At 44.4% G+C, this 18,074-nt stretch overlaps 1 protein-coding gene across 1 annotated transcript in view; it reads left to right on the forward strand.

Annotated features, from left to right (window-relative positions):
* The window catches only part of LOC106566214 (semaphorin-3D), a 141,121-nt gene that overhangs the window by 97,747 nt on the left and 25,300 nt on the right, over nt 1-18,074 (forward strand). The window contains exons 3-8 of the mRNA XM_082959508.1: nt 5,391-5,551; nt 5,830-5,892; nt 6,984-7,103; nt 8,364-8,457; nt 16,223-16,351; nt 16,501-16,643. Of these exons, the coding sequence (XP_082815634.1) occupies nt 5,391-5,551; nt 5,830-5,892; nt 6,984-7,103; nt 8,364-8,457; nt 16,223-16,351; nt 16,501-16,643 (710 nt within the window). The remainder of the gene's footprint in view (nt 1-5,390; nt 5,552-5,829; nt 5,893-6,983; nt 7,104-8,363; nt 8,458-16,222; nt 16,352-16,500; nt 16,644-18,074) is intronic.

Consider the following 18,074-nt stretch of genomic DNA (forward strand, 5'->3'; position numbering starts at 1 on the left):
CTACAGGAAAAAGAGGACCGAGCACGCCCCCATTCTCATGGACGGGGCTGTAGTGGAACAGGTTGAGAGCTTCAAGTTCCTTGGTGTCCACATCACCAACAAACTAACATGGTCCAAGCACACCAAGACAGTCATGAAGAGGGCATGACAAAACCTATTCCCCTTCAGGAGACTGAAAAGATTTGGCATGGGTCCTCAGATCCTCAAAAGGTTTTACAGCTGCACCATCGAGAGCATTCTGACAGGTTGCATCACTGCCTAGTATGGCAACTGCTCGGCCTCTGACCGCAAGGCACTACAGAAGGTAGTGTGTATGGCCCAGTGCATCACTGGGGCCAAGATTCCTCCCATCCAGGACCTCTATACCAGGCGGTGTCAGAGGAAGGCCCTAAAAATTGTCAAAGACTCGAGCCACCCTAGTCATAGACTGTTCTCTTTGCTACCGCACGGCAAGTGGTACCGGAGCACCAAGTCTAGGTCCAAGAGGACCCCTCCCCCCCTTCTACACTGCTGCTACTCTCTGTTATTATCTATGCATAGTCACTTTAATAAATCCACCTACATGTACATATTACCTCAATTACCCTAGACTAACCGGTGCCCCCGCACATTGACTCTGTACCGGTACCCCCTGTATATAGTCTCGCTATTGTTATTTTACTGCTGCTCTTTAATGACTTGTTCCTTTTATTTTTTTATTCTTATTCGTAAATTTGTTAAACTGCATTGTTGGTTAGGGCGTAAATAAGCATTTCATTGTACGGTTGGTTACCTGTTGTATTCGGTGCATGTGACTAATACGATTTGCTTTGATGACCCAGGGGTCTCTTGTGATACCTTTCTATTCCCCTTTGGGTAGCACAAGTAGGTGTAGGTACCATAGATTTGTGAACCTAATCTACCAACTACATCCATCTGAAATGGTAACACCTGTAGTGCCTTCGGGAAAGTATTCAGACCCCTTGACTTTTTCCACATTTTGTTACGTTACAGACTTATTCCAAAAACAATCCTCATCAATCTACACACAATACCATAATGATGACGCAAAAACAGTATTTTTTATTTATTTTTGCTAATTTATTACATTTTTTAAATGAAATACCATATTTACATTAGTATTCAGACCCTTCACTTGCAGCGATTACAGCCTCAAGTCTTCTTGGGTATGACACTGCAAACTTAGCACACCTGTATTTGGGGATGTTCCCCCATTCTTCTCTGTAGATCCTCTCAAGCTCTGTCAGGTTGGATGGGGAGCGTTGCTGCACAGCTATTTTCAGGTCTCCCCAGAGATGTTCGATTGGGTTCAAGTCCGGGCTCTGGCTGGGCCACTCAAGGATATTCAGAGACTGCCACTACTGTGTTGTCTCGTCTGTGTGCTTACCATAAAGGCCTGATTGGTGGAGTGCTGCAGAGATGGTTGTCCTTCTGGAAGGTTCTCCCATCTCCACAGAGGAACTCTAGAGCTCTGTCAGAGTGACCATTGGGTTCTTGGTCACCTCCCTGACCAAGGCCCTTCTCCCCCGATTGCTCAGTTTGGCAGTGCGGCCAGCTCTAGGAAGAGTCTTGGTGCCTCCAAACTTCTTCCATTTAAGAATGACGGAGGCCACTGTGTTCTTGGGGAGATTCAATGCTGCAGAATGTTTTGGTACCCTTCCCCAGATCTGTGCCTCGACACAATCCTGTCTCGGAGCTCTACGGACAATTCCTTCGACCTCAGGTGTGTATGTAGACAGGTGTGTGTGCCTTTCCAAATCATGTCCTATCAATTGAATTTACCACAGGTGGACTCCAATCAAGTTGTAGAAACATCTCAAGGATGATCAATGGAAACAGGATGCACCTGAGCTCAATTTAGAGTCTCATAGCAAAGGGTCTGAATACTTATGTAAATAAGGTATTTCAGGTTTCTATTTTTTTTAATAAATTTGCTCAAATAAAATAAAAACAGTTTTCGCTTTGTCATTATGGGGTATTGTGTGTAGATTGCTGAGGAAAATGTTTTATTTAATCAATTTTAGAATAAAGCTGTAACATAACTAAACATGGGAAAAGACAAGGAGTCTGAATTGTAATTGGCAATAATTTGTCTTTACTTGTCAAGGCTGTGGGTAACTGGTGAAAGGAGTCAGGCGCAGGAGAGCTGAGATGCGTGGACAAGGTATTTAATACAAGAAAACACCAGTATAAACACAATACTACGGTGCGGGGAAAAATACCGGTACCACGAAATAAACAGGCGTAATAACAAAAACCCGGGAACAAAATACCAGCCGTCAGTAACACGCACACAAACATGGGGAATAAATAATGAACATGTAATGGGGGAATTGAAACCAGATGTGTAGAAAACAAAGACAAAACAAATGGAAAATGAAAAGTGGATCGGCGATGGCTAGAAGGCCGGTGACGTCGACCGCCGAGCGCCGCTCGAACAAGGAGAGGGACCGACTTCGGCGGAACTCGTGACTTTACTGTCCAAGTATTCATTATTGACACTGTGTAATAGCTATGTGTGGACATGTAAGATGTAAACTGTGTAATAGCTATGTGTGGACATGTAAGATGTAAACTGTGTAATAGCTATGTGTGGACATGTAAGATGTAAACTGTGTAATAGCTATGTGTGGACATGTAAGATGTAAACTGTGTAATAGCTATGTGTGGACATGTAAGATGTAAACTGTGTAATAGCTATGTGTGGACATGTAAGATGTAAACTGTGTAATAGCTATGTGTGGACATGTAAGATGTAAACTGTGTAAAAGCTATGTGTGGACATGTAAGATGAATGTGGCTGGCGGGATGTATGACACCATCATTTATTTCTACACATATCTCCAGTCTGATTAGATATTAGTTTGATTTTAATAATAATTGTCGTTAAACCACAAGGATGCTGCAAAACGATACCTCAGCAGTGGAAACCCAAATCCTCCACCTGAACCTCCTGCTCCTTTTCCTCCAACTTCCTCTTCCTCCTCCTCCCTCCTCATCCTCCTCTTTCTCCTCACCACCTTTCCTCTCCTTCTCTTCCTCCTCCTTATCTATCTCCTCTTCCTCCTCCCCTCCTCATCCTCCTCTTTCTCCTCATCACCTTTCCTCTCCTTCTCTTCCTTCTCCTTATCTATCTCCTCTTCCTCCTCCTCCTCACCACCTTTCCCCTCCTTCTCTATCTCCTCTTCCTCCTCCTCCTCCTCCTCCTCCTCCTCCTCCTCCTCCTCCCCTTTCTCCTCACCACCTTGCCCCTCCTTCTCTTCCTCCTCCTCTTTATTCCAAAGCCATCTTATACAGCAAGGTGTTAGAGATATATTCAAAGCTGGTTATGCTCAGGATTCAGGAAGACCTGTCACTCCTTCTGTGTTGCTGCACACCCTAGACTCTTGTCTCCTGTCTCTAGACTCCTGTCTCCTGTCTCTAGACTCTTGTCTGTAGACAAAATGTTTGGTCTTTGTGCTGGCTAAGTATAATTAACTGAAGTTGTTTACTTTGCATACATCCTCTCTGCATCCGCTTCCTCCCTTTTTAATGATCCCACACTGACATAGTTTAGGGTTATAGTACTGTATACATCTACTTTATACGATTTTGGGGGAGTTTTCTCTGGTTGGGGGAAGAGGGGAGAGGGGGCAGTCAGAGGACAGAGGACACATGTAGACAGGGTGTAGAGTTGGCTCAGGAGGGTAAGTGGTTTGAGGAGTTAGCGAGGTAACTTTGGTCAACTCTGAGTTTAACTCGGGATAACTGGTACCACGGAAGTAGCTCACCTTTTAGCCAGGTACATTTCTATGGCAACAAATCCTTCAAAACTAACCTGCTGCTGGGCAGGCTAACTCAGGGATAACTCTGTTTATCCTGCATTCAGAACTAACCTGCTGCTGGGCAGGCTAACTCAGGGATAACTCTGTTTATCCTGCATTCAGAACTAACCTGCCGCTGGGCAGGCTAACTCAGGGATAACTCTGTTTATCCTGCATTCAGAACTAACCTGCTGCTGGGCAGGCTAACTCAGGGATAACTCTGTTTATCCTGCATTCAGAACTAACCTGCTGCTGGGCAGGCTAACTCAGGGATAACTCTGTTTATCCTGCATTCAGAACTAACCTGCTGCTGGGCAGGCTAACTCAGGGATAACTCTGTTTATCCTGCATTCAGAACTAACCTGCTGCTGGGCAGGCTAACTCAGGGATAACTCTGTTTATCCTGCATTCAGAACTAACCTGCTGCTGGGCAGGCTAACTCAGGGATAACTCTGTTTATCCTTCATTCAGAACTAACCTGCTGCTGGGCAGGCTAACTCAGGGATAACTCTGTTTATCCTGCATTCAGAACTAACCTGCTGCTGGGCAGGCTAACTCAGGGATAACTCTGTTTATCCTGCATTCAGAACTAACCTGCTGCTGGGCAGGCTAACTCAGGGATAACTCTGTTTATCCTGCATTCAGAACTAACCTGCTGCTGGGCAGGCTAACTCAGGGATAACTCTGTTTATCCTGCATTCAGAACTAACCTGCTGCTGGGCAGGCTAACTCAGGGATAACTCTGTTTATCCTGCATTCAGAACTAACCTGCTGCTGGGCAGGCTAACTCAGGGATAACTCTGTTTATCCTGCATTCAGAACTAACCTGCTGCTGGGCAGGCTAACTCAGGGATAACTCTGTTTATCCTTCATTAAGTGTTTGTTTGTGATGTATTGTTTTACAGTTTTTAAGAAGGATGTATAGATTTTTGTAATACATTTGAATTTGTATCCTGAAAAATGTATGGAATTTCGATTTCATATATTTCTTTTTTAACAAATATATATATATTTTTTTTTTGTATGAAGTGTCTGAGCTCTGAGTTAAGGGCCATTGAAAACAGTTTCCCTCCCTCTTGCAAAGATTGAGTTATCATCCCCATCATTCGAGGAAGACAACTGATTAGACTTAAATATTTTATGAATCCCCTCCCCAAAAAGTATTAGAAAATGTAGGAAGTAGAGCTCAGTTTCCACCTAGCCTGTCTTCTCTTGAGAACCAGGTCTGCCTTCAGCGGACTCTCTCAATAGCAAGGCTATGCTCACTGAGTCTGTACATAGTCAAAGATTTCCTTAATTTTTGGTCAGTCACAGTTGTCAGGTATTCTGCCACTGTGTTCTCTCTGTTTAGGGCCAAATAGCATTCTAGTTTGGTCTGTTTTTTTGTAAATTCTTTCCAATGTGTCAAGTAATTATCTTTTTGTTTTCTCATGAGTCCGTTGGGTCTAATTGTGTTGCTGTCCTGGGACCAGCTTGCTTATGGGGCTCTTATCCAGGTTCATACCTCTCTCTCTCTCTCTCTCTCTCTCTCTCTCTCTCTCTCTCCTCTCTCTCTCTCTCTCTCTCTCCTCTCTCTCTCCCTCTCAGAGTTGCATTGGAGGAACAGTTCCAGTGTGTTCTGGGACCGGGGTGTGAGTGGGGGTTACCAGGCCCTGCTGCTGGATGAGGACCGTGGCTGGCTACTGGTCGGAGGAAGAGACCATGTCTACCTGCTGCACTCTAACAGTCTGGCTCTACCTACACGCACGGTCAGTACCTTACTATCTACCTGGTCAGCACCTTACTGTATACCTGGTCAGTACCTTACTGTCTACCTGGTCAGTACCTTACTATCTACCTGGTCAGTACCTTACTGTCTACCTGGTCAGTACCTTACAATCTCTCTTTCACCCTTAAAAAAATAATAATTTCCTCCTTAACTGTGTTGTTTTGTTTTATCTCATTCCCAACAAAAACAAGAAGGAATTTCCTAAAATGCTGAAATCCATCTCTAAGCCAAGTGAAAACCCCTCCCTCCCTCTCTTAGATCTACTGGCCAGCTGCGACGGAACACGTTGAGCACTGCAGGCTGGCAGGGAAGAACTTGTCGGTAAGCAACAACAGCTTTTAAAGCCCCTCCCCATAGGGCTCCCATGGTCAAAAGTAGTGCACTCTGTAGGAAATAAAGGGAACCATTTGGGACTCATCCATGGAGTAATAACATGGTGTATTTTCCCACAAAGCTGTTTAGGTGATCAGAGGCCTTATTTAGTAATCCTCTGGAATGGAGAACACAGGCACACTCATAGCATGTCATTTTGGACATGGCCAAGCACCCATCATAGTGTGTAATTGAAACAAAGGCCTAAAGTTGGAGGTTGTCTCCTTTATTTCTGTTCTATTTGGGATATGTTTTAGGTTTATGAGACTCTCGGGAGACGGGTGGGTTCTCAACCCGTCCGTACTCGACCTGACTTGGCATCTCATTTGCTTTAACGCCATCGATCACACCGACAGCGTCGTTTGCATTTTTGGGTACACCAGAAGTACATTCATTTTTGGGTACACCAGAAGTACATTCATTTTTGGGTACACCAGAAGTACATTCATTTTTGGATACACCAGAAGTACATTCATTTTTGGATACACCAGAAGTACATTCATTTTTGGGTACACCAGAAGTACATTCATTTCTGGGTACACCAGAAGTACATTCATTGCCCAAATGGAACGCTGCGTTTTCCCAGCATGCAGCATTGCGTCGCAGAGGCAGTTGCAGCGCGTCCTGTGGTGGTGCGTTGGATTGACAGAACGTATGAGTCAAACTGTAGGCTGTAGACGACTTGACAGAAATGGTAGCAGAAGGTGAATGTTGGAACTGTTGTTTCATACACATCCAGATGATGCTGCCTTTCTATTTTACGCCGTGATGCTGCCGGTGTGATTAAGCTGTAACACTTTCAACCAACAACCAGAGGTGTCAAGTGATTCTACTCTGACTATGTTCAATATATTCTTAGTTCATTTCTTCATAAATAATTAGCCTTTAGGCAAAGTGTTAATCAGTTTGGTAGAAGAACGAGTACAGGGTTTAGAATGATCATGTTTCAACTTTGTTAAACTATGGCCGTAATGTATATGTGTATGTTTGTAATGTATCTTTACAGTGAGTGTAAATCCTAATATTGTGTATTGTTTCAGACTGACTGTGCCAACTACGTGCGTCTCCTCCAGCCCTTCAATAAGACTCACGTGTACGTCTGTGGCACCGGGGCCTACCACCCACAATGCACCTACATAGACCTGGGACGCAGTATTGAGGTGAGAAGGTGGATGGATGGAGACAGACTCTGTTCCACTCTCTCTTACTAAACTAAACTCTGACTTGTCATCTGTCTTTTGTTACCTTTGACGGATCCCAGAGAGAGAGAGAGAGAGAGGAGAGAGAGAGAGAGAGAGAGAGAGAGAGAGAGAGAGAGAGGAGAGAGAGAGAGAGAGAGACTCAATCCGACTTTCTTTTTCCTAAAATACCATAAAAGCTTTATTGAGATGTACTGTCAACGGGTTTTATTGTTTGTGACGGTCGTTGTAAAACAGTAACAGTTGAAGACTCTGTCCATTCACCTTTCTGACAAAAACTCTGACTTGTCAACTCTCTCTCTTTCCTGTTGTTGTTGGCCCTGACCGATCCACAGGTGGTTGGTGAAAAGTAGACTAAACACTTGATGAAAGTCGACATGATGAAAATCCAGCTGTCTACACAACACAGCTACTATGTTACAGATGTCAACCCACTGCTGTGTGATCTCCAAAAAAATCACACAGCAGTTGCCTCTTTGACTTGCTCCTCTTGGCCTCTTCAGAGTTTTCTCTTCTGGGTTTTTTTTTTTTACGGCATATTGAGGCTCAGTGGAGGAGGCTTACTGAATGTTACTGTGGAGGTTGATATGGTTCTCTGTGGTTGAGGAGGGTTAATAATGTTACTGTGGAGGTTGAGATGGTTCTCTGTGGTTCAGGAGGGTTAATGAATGATACTGTGGAGGTTGAGATGGTTCTCTGTGGTTGAGGAGGGTTAATGAATGATACTGTGGAGGTTGAGATGGTTCTCTGTGGTTCAGGAGGGTTAATGAATGATACTGTGGAGGTTGAGATGGTTCTCTGTGGTTGATGAGGGTTAATAATGATACTGTGGAGGTTGAGATGGTTCTCTGTGGTTGAGGAGGGTTAATAATGATACTGTGGAGGTTGATATGGTTCTCTGTGGTTGAGGAGGGTTAATAATGATACTGTGGAGGTTGAGATGGTTCTCTGTGGTTGAGGAGGGTTAATAATGATACTGGGGGTCTGTGGGGAGGTTGATATGGTTCTCTGTGGTTGAGGAGGGTTAATAATGATACTGTGGAGGTTGAGATGGTTCTCTGTGGTTGAGGAGGGTTAATAATGATACTGTGGAGGTTGAGATGGTTCTCTGTGGTTGAGGAGGGTTAATAATGTTACTGTGGAGGTTGAGATGGTTCTCTGTGGTTGAGGAGGGTTAATAATGTTACTGTGGAGGTTGATATGGTTCTCTGTGTGTCCTAGGAGCCATCGTTCCGCCTGCTGAGCCATGCTGTGGAGTCTGGACGGGGGAAATGCCCCTTTAGTCCACGGGAACCCTTCACCGCCAGGCTCACTGGTAAGTCATACATGTAATATAGTAAAATATGGAAATGAAATAGAAAATAGAGAATTGAAAATGACTTCCACAACTGTCAACACTGACTGTGACACATGCTGTACCTTTACAACAACAAAAAACATGAAATTTGCAGTTTCACATGTTGATCCTACATTTCACATGTGAAACCCTATTTTATCATGTACAGTATTTAATTTAGCGTTCACATGTTAACACCACCTTTTCACACGTCAGGAGAATAACATGTTTTCACTTCACATGTGAATTGCAAGTTTTTCACATGTGAAAACCCCATTTGCAGTTTCACATGTAAGAAAACTCCACAGGTGTAAATTTCACATTTGACATATGGAATTGCAAGTTCACATGTGGTTGATGAAATAGTGTTATTCTCCTCACATGTGAAAAGATGGTGTTAACATGTTGCATTAGTAATGTCTGTAATGCCAGTCCGTAAAAAGGTTACTTAGCCTACCTGACTGTAATAATTCAAGTGTGTAAAAAATACAAATTAAAAAAAAAAGTCTTCCATTATCATCCTCCCTGGTGTTGCAATCACATACATCTACAGGTTAACTTAGCTCTACCACCAGAGAGAGACATATTTTACATTTACATTTTAGTCATTTAGCAGACGCTCTTATCCAGAGCGACTTACAGTAGTGAATGCATACATTTCATTCATTTTTTTTTCCATACTGGCCCCCCGTGGGAATCAAACCCACAACCCTGGCGTTGCAAACACCATGCTCTACCAACTGAGCTACAGGGAAGGCTATTCAGTGTGTTACTGCTGCAGGTGCACATCTCTATTTTTCCTACGTTGGTCCGTGAAATTTTCAAAATCTAGAGATAACATGTTTAACACTAAACTGTGTTAAGTATTAATTGTATTTTAAATTCATTGTTGAAAAACTGGTGAGATTTTTTTCCCTATTTACATGAGTGTAGCCAAGCTAAGTAGCTAGCTAGATCACTTTTGTTTGCAAGTCAATAGCTCGGGTTCCATCCAATTAGTGACAGATTTTCATGCAAACATTCTGAAATTCGCATAAATAAAAGTGGTGTGTTTCCACAGAACGGACTTGTTACTGATCATTGTGTAGTGAAGTAATGCACACAAAAATGTACCTTTTTCGCTTAAATTTTCATGTACCGAATAAAAATCTAAAGATGAACGCTACTGATAACAGAAACTGATATGTTAAATAACAAATTCTGCCTATTCTGGTCTTGGCACGTGCTCTTTAGCCAACAGCTCACAGATACAGTGCGGGAAGGCTGTGCCCGGGGTACTGTAGGTTAGTCTACATGATGAGAGTATTATGGATACGAGTGTGAATATTGTCTACATAATGAGATTATTATGGATACGTCAAGCATTGATCATCACGTCACCAGAATCAAACCCTCGATAATTATTGGAAAGATCCATCAAGCTCATCGTGTACTTTCACCACCCTGTGAAGTTCATCGTAACTTATTTCCTCTGTAGTCTAATAAACTGCATGGTTTCCTGATGAGTCGTAGTGGGAGGACCACACGCCATGTCATTGCGTGACTCCAAGTTTACTTCGATATTTGCTCATAAAGGCGTTTCCACCGCCATTTCTCGCATAATTAATTTTACCGACACAAAAAGATCCCACGATATAGAACTAACAAATGATCTGTTTTGGCTCTAAAATGATTTTATGTGTAAATATGAACCACGGTAATTATATATATTTTAGAAAGTTGCTAATTGCTAACCTCTTGCTAGCTTAGTGATTGGCGATAGCTAGTTTTCCATTTCGTCCTAGCTACTTATTTTTAAAATTCTGTTATTGTTAGCTAGCTGTCCATACATTTTTGTTACATTTAATACACAGGCCTAAAAGGGATTTAAATGTATTTGAAAATGTGTGAATGTGTTTGCTTTTGGAATGAATGTAAACAGATACTTTTCTATAACGAGATTATTTTGAATTAGGCCTGTCAGAGTTAATCAGTTAATTAACTCGAGTTTGTCATTTTAGTGCACACATATTTTTTGTATCGTGATTAATCGTATTGTGTCACGACTTCCGCCAAAGTTGGTCCCTCTCCTTGTTCGTTCGGTGTTCGGCGGTCGACGTCACCGACCTGCTAGCCATCACTGATCCATTTTTCCTTTTCCATTGGTTTTGTCTTCCTTCACACCTGGTTCCAATCCCATCAATTACATGTTGTGTATTTAACCCTCTGTTTCCCCTCATGTCCTTGTCGGAGATTGTTTTATTGTATGTTATGTGCAAGTCATGTGTCGGTGTGCGACGGGTTTTGTACCTACTTATATTCTTTTTTGTATATTTTGGTTTTGGAGTTTTATGAGCACTTATTAAACGACTCCGTTTATACCAAGTTCGTTTTCCTGCGCCTGACTTCCCTGCCACCAGCACACACCCATTACAGAATCTCCGACAATATCTATGGAGTCAGCAGGAGAGGGTACCCCGGCCATTGAGGTGGAGGAGCGCGTCCAGGAGCATGCAGTTATACTCTACCATCTTGGCGCCGCCATGGATCATGTTGTCCAGAAAATGGACCGCTGGGAGAGACAGGGAGTTCTTCCAGCGCCTTCACCAGCACAACCGGGGTCTCCCCTGAGTGCCCCTTTCCCGCCTGAACCCAGTGGGATCCGTCTCTCCTTGCCCCAGGAATACGACGGGAGGGCTGCGAACTGCCAGGGGTTCTTGTTGCAGTTATACCTCTATCTGGCCACCGTCCACCCGGCTCCATCGGACCGTGAGAGGGTGTCCGCCCTCGTCTCGTGCCTCACCAGGAGAGCCCTGGAGTGGGCCAACGCCGTGTGGAGAGAGGGAGATGCGGCGTTGGACCAGTTTGAGGAGTTCACCCGCCGTTTCCGGGCAGTCTTCAACCACCCGCCCGAGGGTAGAGTGGCAGGTGAGCTCCTCTACCATCTGAGGCAGGGGAAGAGGAGCGCCCAGGAGTTCACCCTGGAGTTTAGGACCCTGGCTGCCAGCGCGGGATGGAACAACAGGGCCCTGATCAACCATTACCGCTGCAGTCTGCGCGAGGACGTCCGTCGGGAGCTGGCCTGCAGAGACACCACCCTCACGTTTGACCAGCTGGTGGACCTGTCCATCCGGCTGGACAACCTGCTGGCTACTCGCGGACGTTCAGATCGGGGTCTGGTGGTTCCATCCCCTCGCACCCCCTCTCCGATACCTATGGAGCTGGGAGGGGCGGTGCGCAGGGAGACCGGAGGGGGTTCACGCTCGTGTACCATCTGTGGCCGCAGAGGTCACACTGCTGGTCGGTGCCGGGTTGGTTCCTCTGGGAAGCGAGGCAGCAGGCAGGGCACTCTGGCATCACCCCAGGTGAGCCGGCACCACTCTCACCCAGAGTCCTCTGTTGTTCATATGTTTGTGTCTGTCACGTTCCCTGAGTTTTCCCCGCATTCCCAGCATAAGGCGCTCGTCGATTCAGACGCGGCTGGGAATTTTATTGATAGAGCTTTAGCCTATAGTTTAGGGATCCCCATCGTTCCCGTGGATGTGCCCTTCCCCGTTCGTGCCTTACATAGTCGACCATTACGGTCAGGGTTGATTAGGAATGTCACCGCGCCTTTGGGCATGGTGACGCAGGGGGGTCACAAGGAGAGAATTAGTCTCTTCCTCATTGACTCTCCTGCATTTCCCGTAGTGCTGGGCCTACCCTGGTTAGCCTGTCATAACCCCACTGTTTCTTGGCCACAGAGAGCTCACACGGGGTGGTCACGAGAGTGCTCAGGTAGGTGTTTAGGGGTTTCCATTGGTGCTACTACGGTGGAGAGTCCAGACCAGGTCTCCACCGTGCGCATTCCCCCTGAATATGCCGATTTGGCTCACGCCTTCTCCAAAAAGAAGGCGACTCAATTGCCACCTCATCGACGGGGTGATTGTGCGATAGACCTCCTGGTAGATGCTGCACTTCCCAGGAGTCACGTGTATCCCCTCTCACAGGCGGAGACGGAGGCTATGGAAACATATGTCTCCGAATCCCTGCGTCAGGGGTACATTCGGTCCTCCACTTCACCCGCCTCCTCGAGTTTCATTTTTGTGAAGAAGAAGGGAGATCTGCGCCCGTGTATTGACTATCGGGGTCTGAATCAGATCACTGCGAGGTACAGTTACCCGCTACCGCTCATAGCCACAGCGATAGAGTCAATGCTCGGGGCGCGCGTCTTCACCAAACTAGATCTCAGGAGCGCTTACAACCTGGTGCGTATCCGAGAGGGAGACGAGTGGAAGACGGCTTTCAGTACCACCTCTGGGCACTATGAGTACCTCGTCATGCCGTACGGGTTGATGAATGCGCCATCAGTCTTCCAAGCCTTTGTAGACGAGATTTTCAGGGACCTGCATGGGCAGGGTGTAGTGGTGTATATTGATGACATTTTGATATACTCCGCTACACGCGCTGAGCATGTGTCCCTGGTGCACAGGGTGCTTGGTCGACTGTTGGAGCACTGCCACCGACACGCACCCATTACATATTGTCTGAAAGCGTTAAAGATACACTGAAAACATCCAAAATACATGATCTATACAGCTTTAAATAACAAAGCGATGTCAAAACAAGTTGACGTGAGGTTAAAGAAAGTGAGCTTTATCAATTTACCAGATTTATTTTCTAACTGTTACTTTGGACAAAATCAAGCTCAATTACAGCTCTTACTTCATAAAATTCTGAATTTGCGATTATTCGTGCTTACTCACAGCATATCCTGAGATTATATCGACAACATTTTTTTAAAACATTTGACAGACCTATTTTTGAAGAGTCAATATTCTGACAATGAAAGAAAAACCAGTGTTGACCCTCTTGGTCTAATGGACTGTCACAGGGGTCGTTGAATGGAGACCGAGGCACAGTGTGCATAGTGCTCATTCTTTGTATTTAATGAAATACACTTTAACAACAAAACAACAAAAACGACCAACAACAGTCCCGTCAGGTACACTAGACTAAACGGAGAACAACCACCCACAAAACCCCATGAAAAACAGGCTGCCTAAGTATGGCTTCCAATCAGAGACAACGATAGCACCCCTGATTGGAAACCATACCTGGCCACAACATAGAAAATGCCAACATAGAATGAAACTCTAGACAACCCACATAGAAAACAGAAAACCCAAAACACATAGACAAAACACCGCCCTGTCACGCCCTGACCAATCTACTAGGGAAAAATGACCTCATACCAGGGTCAGGACGTGACATGGACAAGACGTTGGAAACCCAGGTTCTAATCCTGCCCGTTTACAAAAGCACACGTGAAACATAGAATATCACATGTGAAATGTTGAGAAACCATGTCTGAGTCATGTGACAAATGTTTCTTATTTTTCTTACACATTTTTTTTTTTTTCCTTCATGTGATTTGTTCATACATGTGCCCGAAAACCACCGTTTTTCGTACATGTTTTAAAAAATAATTTAATGTTTATTTTGTAAGGGTATATTCAGTATACATGTTGCTCATGCAGGAATTAAACCCACCCTACCAGTCTTGAGAACAATTATGAGACTCTTCAGAAATAGTGTGACCAGGAAGGGAACCAGGAAGGGAACCAGGAAGGGAGCCAGGAAGGGAACCAGGAAGGGAACCAGGAAGGGAACCAGGAAGGGAGCCAGGAAGGGAACCAGGAAGGGAACCAGGAAGGGAACCAGGAAGGGAGCCAGGAAGGGAACCAGGAAGGGAACCAGGAAGGGAGCCAGGAAGGGAACCAGGAAGGGAACCAGGAAGGGAACCAGGAAGGGAGCCAGGAAGGGAACCAGGAAGGGAACCAGGAAGGGAACGAGTGAACAACATGATTTAGTTGTCATCGCGTAGTTTTGACGTCAATCCCAGCGGACCTCAGTTCAAAAAACATATGATTCATAATTACAGGCTGCTCTGTGCTTTTCTAGGATTGTGATGCAAGATCCAAAAGCATCAGCTGAATTCAATACTCACACAGGCTATATATTTACCAGTATATAAAAAATATACTGTCAAAAATATATGACAGACAATATATTTCATAACAATATATTTTGAACATGTTTGTCTGTTGCATTAGGATATAACTGCACACTGAGTACTGAGTTTCCGAAATAATGAAACCATTCATAATTACTTTTAGCCTCGTAAACCAGACTGATTGCTGTGTTCAGCCATTTACTTCAGTTTTGAAAAATACATTATAAAGGTGTAACAGAGACTAACTCAGCAAAAAAAGAAACGTCCCTTTTTCAGGACCCTGTCTTTCAAAGATAATTCGTAAAAATCCAAGTAACTTCACAGATCTTCATTGTAAAGGGTTTAAAAACTGTTTCCCATGCTTGTTCAATGAACCATAAACAATTAATGAACATGCACCTGTGGAAAGGTCGTTAAGACACTAACAGCTTACAGACGGTAGGCAATTAAGGTCACAGTTATGAACACTTAGGACACTTAAGAGGCCTTTCTACTGACTCTGAAAAACACCAAAAGAAAGATGTCCAGGGTCCCTGCTCATCTGCGTGAACGTGCCTTAGGCATGCTGCAAGGAGGCATGAGGACTGCAGATGTGGCCAGGGCAATAAATTGCAATGTTCGTACTGTGAGACGCCTAAGACAGCGTTACAGGGAGACAGGACGGACAGCTGATCGTCCTCACAGTGGCAGACCACGTGTAACAACACCTGCACAGGATCAGTACAACCGAACATCACACCTGCGGGACAGGTACAGGATGGCAACAACAACTGCCCGAGTTACACCAGGAACGCACAATCCCTCCATCAGTGCTCAGACTGTCTGCAATAGGCTGAGAGGCTGGACTGAGGACTTGTAGGCCTGTTGTAAGGTAGGTCCTCACCAGACATCACCGGCAACAACATCGCCTATGGGCACAAACCCACCGTCATTGGACCAGACAGGACTGGCTAAAAGTGCTCTTCACTGATGAGTCGCGGTTTTGTCTCACCAGGGGTGATGGTCGGATTCACGTTTATCGTCAAAGGAATGAGCGTTACACCGAGGCCTGTACTCTGGAGCGGGATCAATTTGGAGGTGGAGGGTCCGTCATGGTCTGGGGAGGTGTGTCACAGCATCATCGGACTGAGCTTGTTGTCATTGCAGGCAATCTCAATGCTGTGCGTTACAGGGAAGACATCCTCCTCCCTCATGTGGTACCCTTCCTGCAGGCTCATCCTGACATGACCCTCCAGCATGACAATGCCACCAGCCATACTGCTCGTTCTGTGCGTGATTTCTTGCAAGACAGAAATGTCAGTGTTCTGCCATGGCCAGCGAAGAGCCCGGATCTCAATCCCATTGAGCACGTCTGGGACCTGTTGGATCAGAGGGTCAGGGCTAGGGCCATTCCCCCCAGAAATGTCCGGGAACTTGCAGGTGCCTTGGTGGAAGTGTGGGGTAACATCTCACAGCAAGAACTGGCAAATCTGGTGCCGTCCATGAGGAGGAGATGCACTGCAGTACTTAATGCAGCTGGTGGCCACACCAGATACTGACTGATACTTTTGATTTTGACCCCTCCTTTGTTCAGGGCACATTATTAAATTTCTGTTAGTCACATGTCTGTGGAACTTGTTCAGTTTATGTCTCAGTTGTTGAATCTTGTTATGTTCATACAAATTTTTACACATGTTTAAGTTTGCTGAAAATAAACGCAGTTGACAGTGATAAATGAGTTTTATATATTTGTGTTTTCTAACGTCAACGCCTTCCCTATCTCACCTCTAGATGGAGATTTGTATGCCGGGACATCAGTGGATTTCATGGGCACCAACACAGCTATATTCCGTACCTCTGTGCACAGCAGCAAACAACACTATATACGAACTGAGGCCTACCAGGACCACTGGCTCAATGGTGAGACAGACAGACAGCTATACTACGTACCTCTATGCACAGCAGCAACCAGCACTATATACGCACTGAGAAAACCTCCAAGACTGCAGTGAATTAGTGAGTAGAAGTTTAAGTCCTCATCGTGATATCCTTTGTTTCCCTCCACACAGAGCCAGAGTTTGTGGGTTCCTTCTCTATCCCAGACACACACAGTGTGGACGATGACAAAGTCTACATCTTCTTCAAGGAGACAGCTGTAGAGTCCAGCCAGTGGGACAAGAGGATTTACAACAGAGTGGCACGCGTCTGCAAGGTGAGGGGGATGATATGATGATATGGAGAACAGATACTGTAGTAACTTTAGCCTAACACCTAGCCACCTCACCTTGAGGTTTCAGACCTCTTGCCGTAACAGTTAAGGTGTTGGCTTGACAGTCGCTGGTTTAAGTCCCTGTTGGGACTACGGTACATATCCCGGATATGGAGAACAGATATATACTGTTGGGTTTTCAGACCTCTTGGCGTAACGGTTGGGGCTACCCCCCCGAATTTGCTATAATATTATCACAAATGGCTTAATGGAAGATCCTACAGTAATAGATCTTACAGTTATAGATCCTACAGTAATAGATCCTACAGTAATAGATCCTACAGTAATAGATCTTACAGTTATAGATCCTACAGTACTAGATCCTACAGTTATAGATCCTACAGTAACAACAGATCCTACAGTAATAGATTCTACAGTAATAGATCCTACAGTAACAGCAGATCCTACAGTTATAGATCCTACAGTAACAGCACATCCTACAGTAATAGATTCTACAGTAATAGATCCTACAGTAATAGATCTTACAGTTATAGATCCTACAGTAATAGATCCTACAGTAACAGCAGATCCTACAGTACTAGATCCTACAGTTATAGATCCTACAGTAACAACAGATCCTACAGTAATAGATTCTACAGTAATAGATCCTACAGTAACAGCAGATCCTACAGTTATAGATCCTACAGTAATAGATCCTACAGTAATATATCCTACAGTAATAGATCCTACAGTAACAGCAGATCCTACAGTTATAGATCCTACAGTAATAGATCCTACAGTAATATATCCTACAGTAATAGATCCTACAGTAGCAGCAGATCCTACAGTAATAGATCCTACAGTAATAGATCCTACAGTAACAGCAGATCCTACAGTAATATATCCTACAGTAACAGCAGATCCTACAGTAATAGATCCTACAGTAATAGATCCTACAGTAATAGATCCTACAGTAACAGCAGATCCTACAGTAATAGATCCTACAGTAACAGCAGATCCTACAGTAATAGATCCTACAGTAACAGCAGATCCTACAGTAACAGCAGATCCTACAGTAATAGGTCCTACAGTAACAGCAGATCCTACAGTAAAATATCCTACAGTTATAGATTCTACAGTAATAGATCCTACAGTTATAAATCCTACAGTAATAGATCCTACAGTAACAGCAGATCCTACAGTAATAGATCCTACAGTAATAGATCCTACAGTAACAATAGATCCTACAGTAATAGATCCTACAGTAACAATAGATCCTACAGTAATAGATCCTACAGTTATAGATGCTACAGTAACAATAGATCCTACAGTAACATATCCTACAGTAACAATAGATCCTACAGTAACAGATCCTACAGTAACATATCCTACAGTAACAGCAGATCCTACAGTAACAGCAGAGCCTACAGTAAC

The sequence above is a fragment of the Salmo salar genome, chromosome 12 (assembly GCF_965601325.2).
Source record: "Salmo salar chromosome 12, fSalSal1, whole genome shotgun sequence".
Classification (NCBI taxonomy): domain Eukaryota; kingdom Metazoa; phylum Chordata; class Actinopteri; order Salmoniformes; family Salmonidae; genus Salmo; species Salmo salar.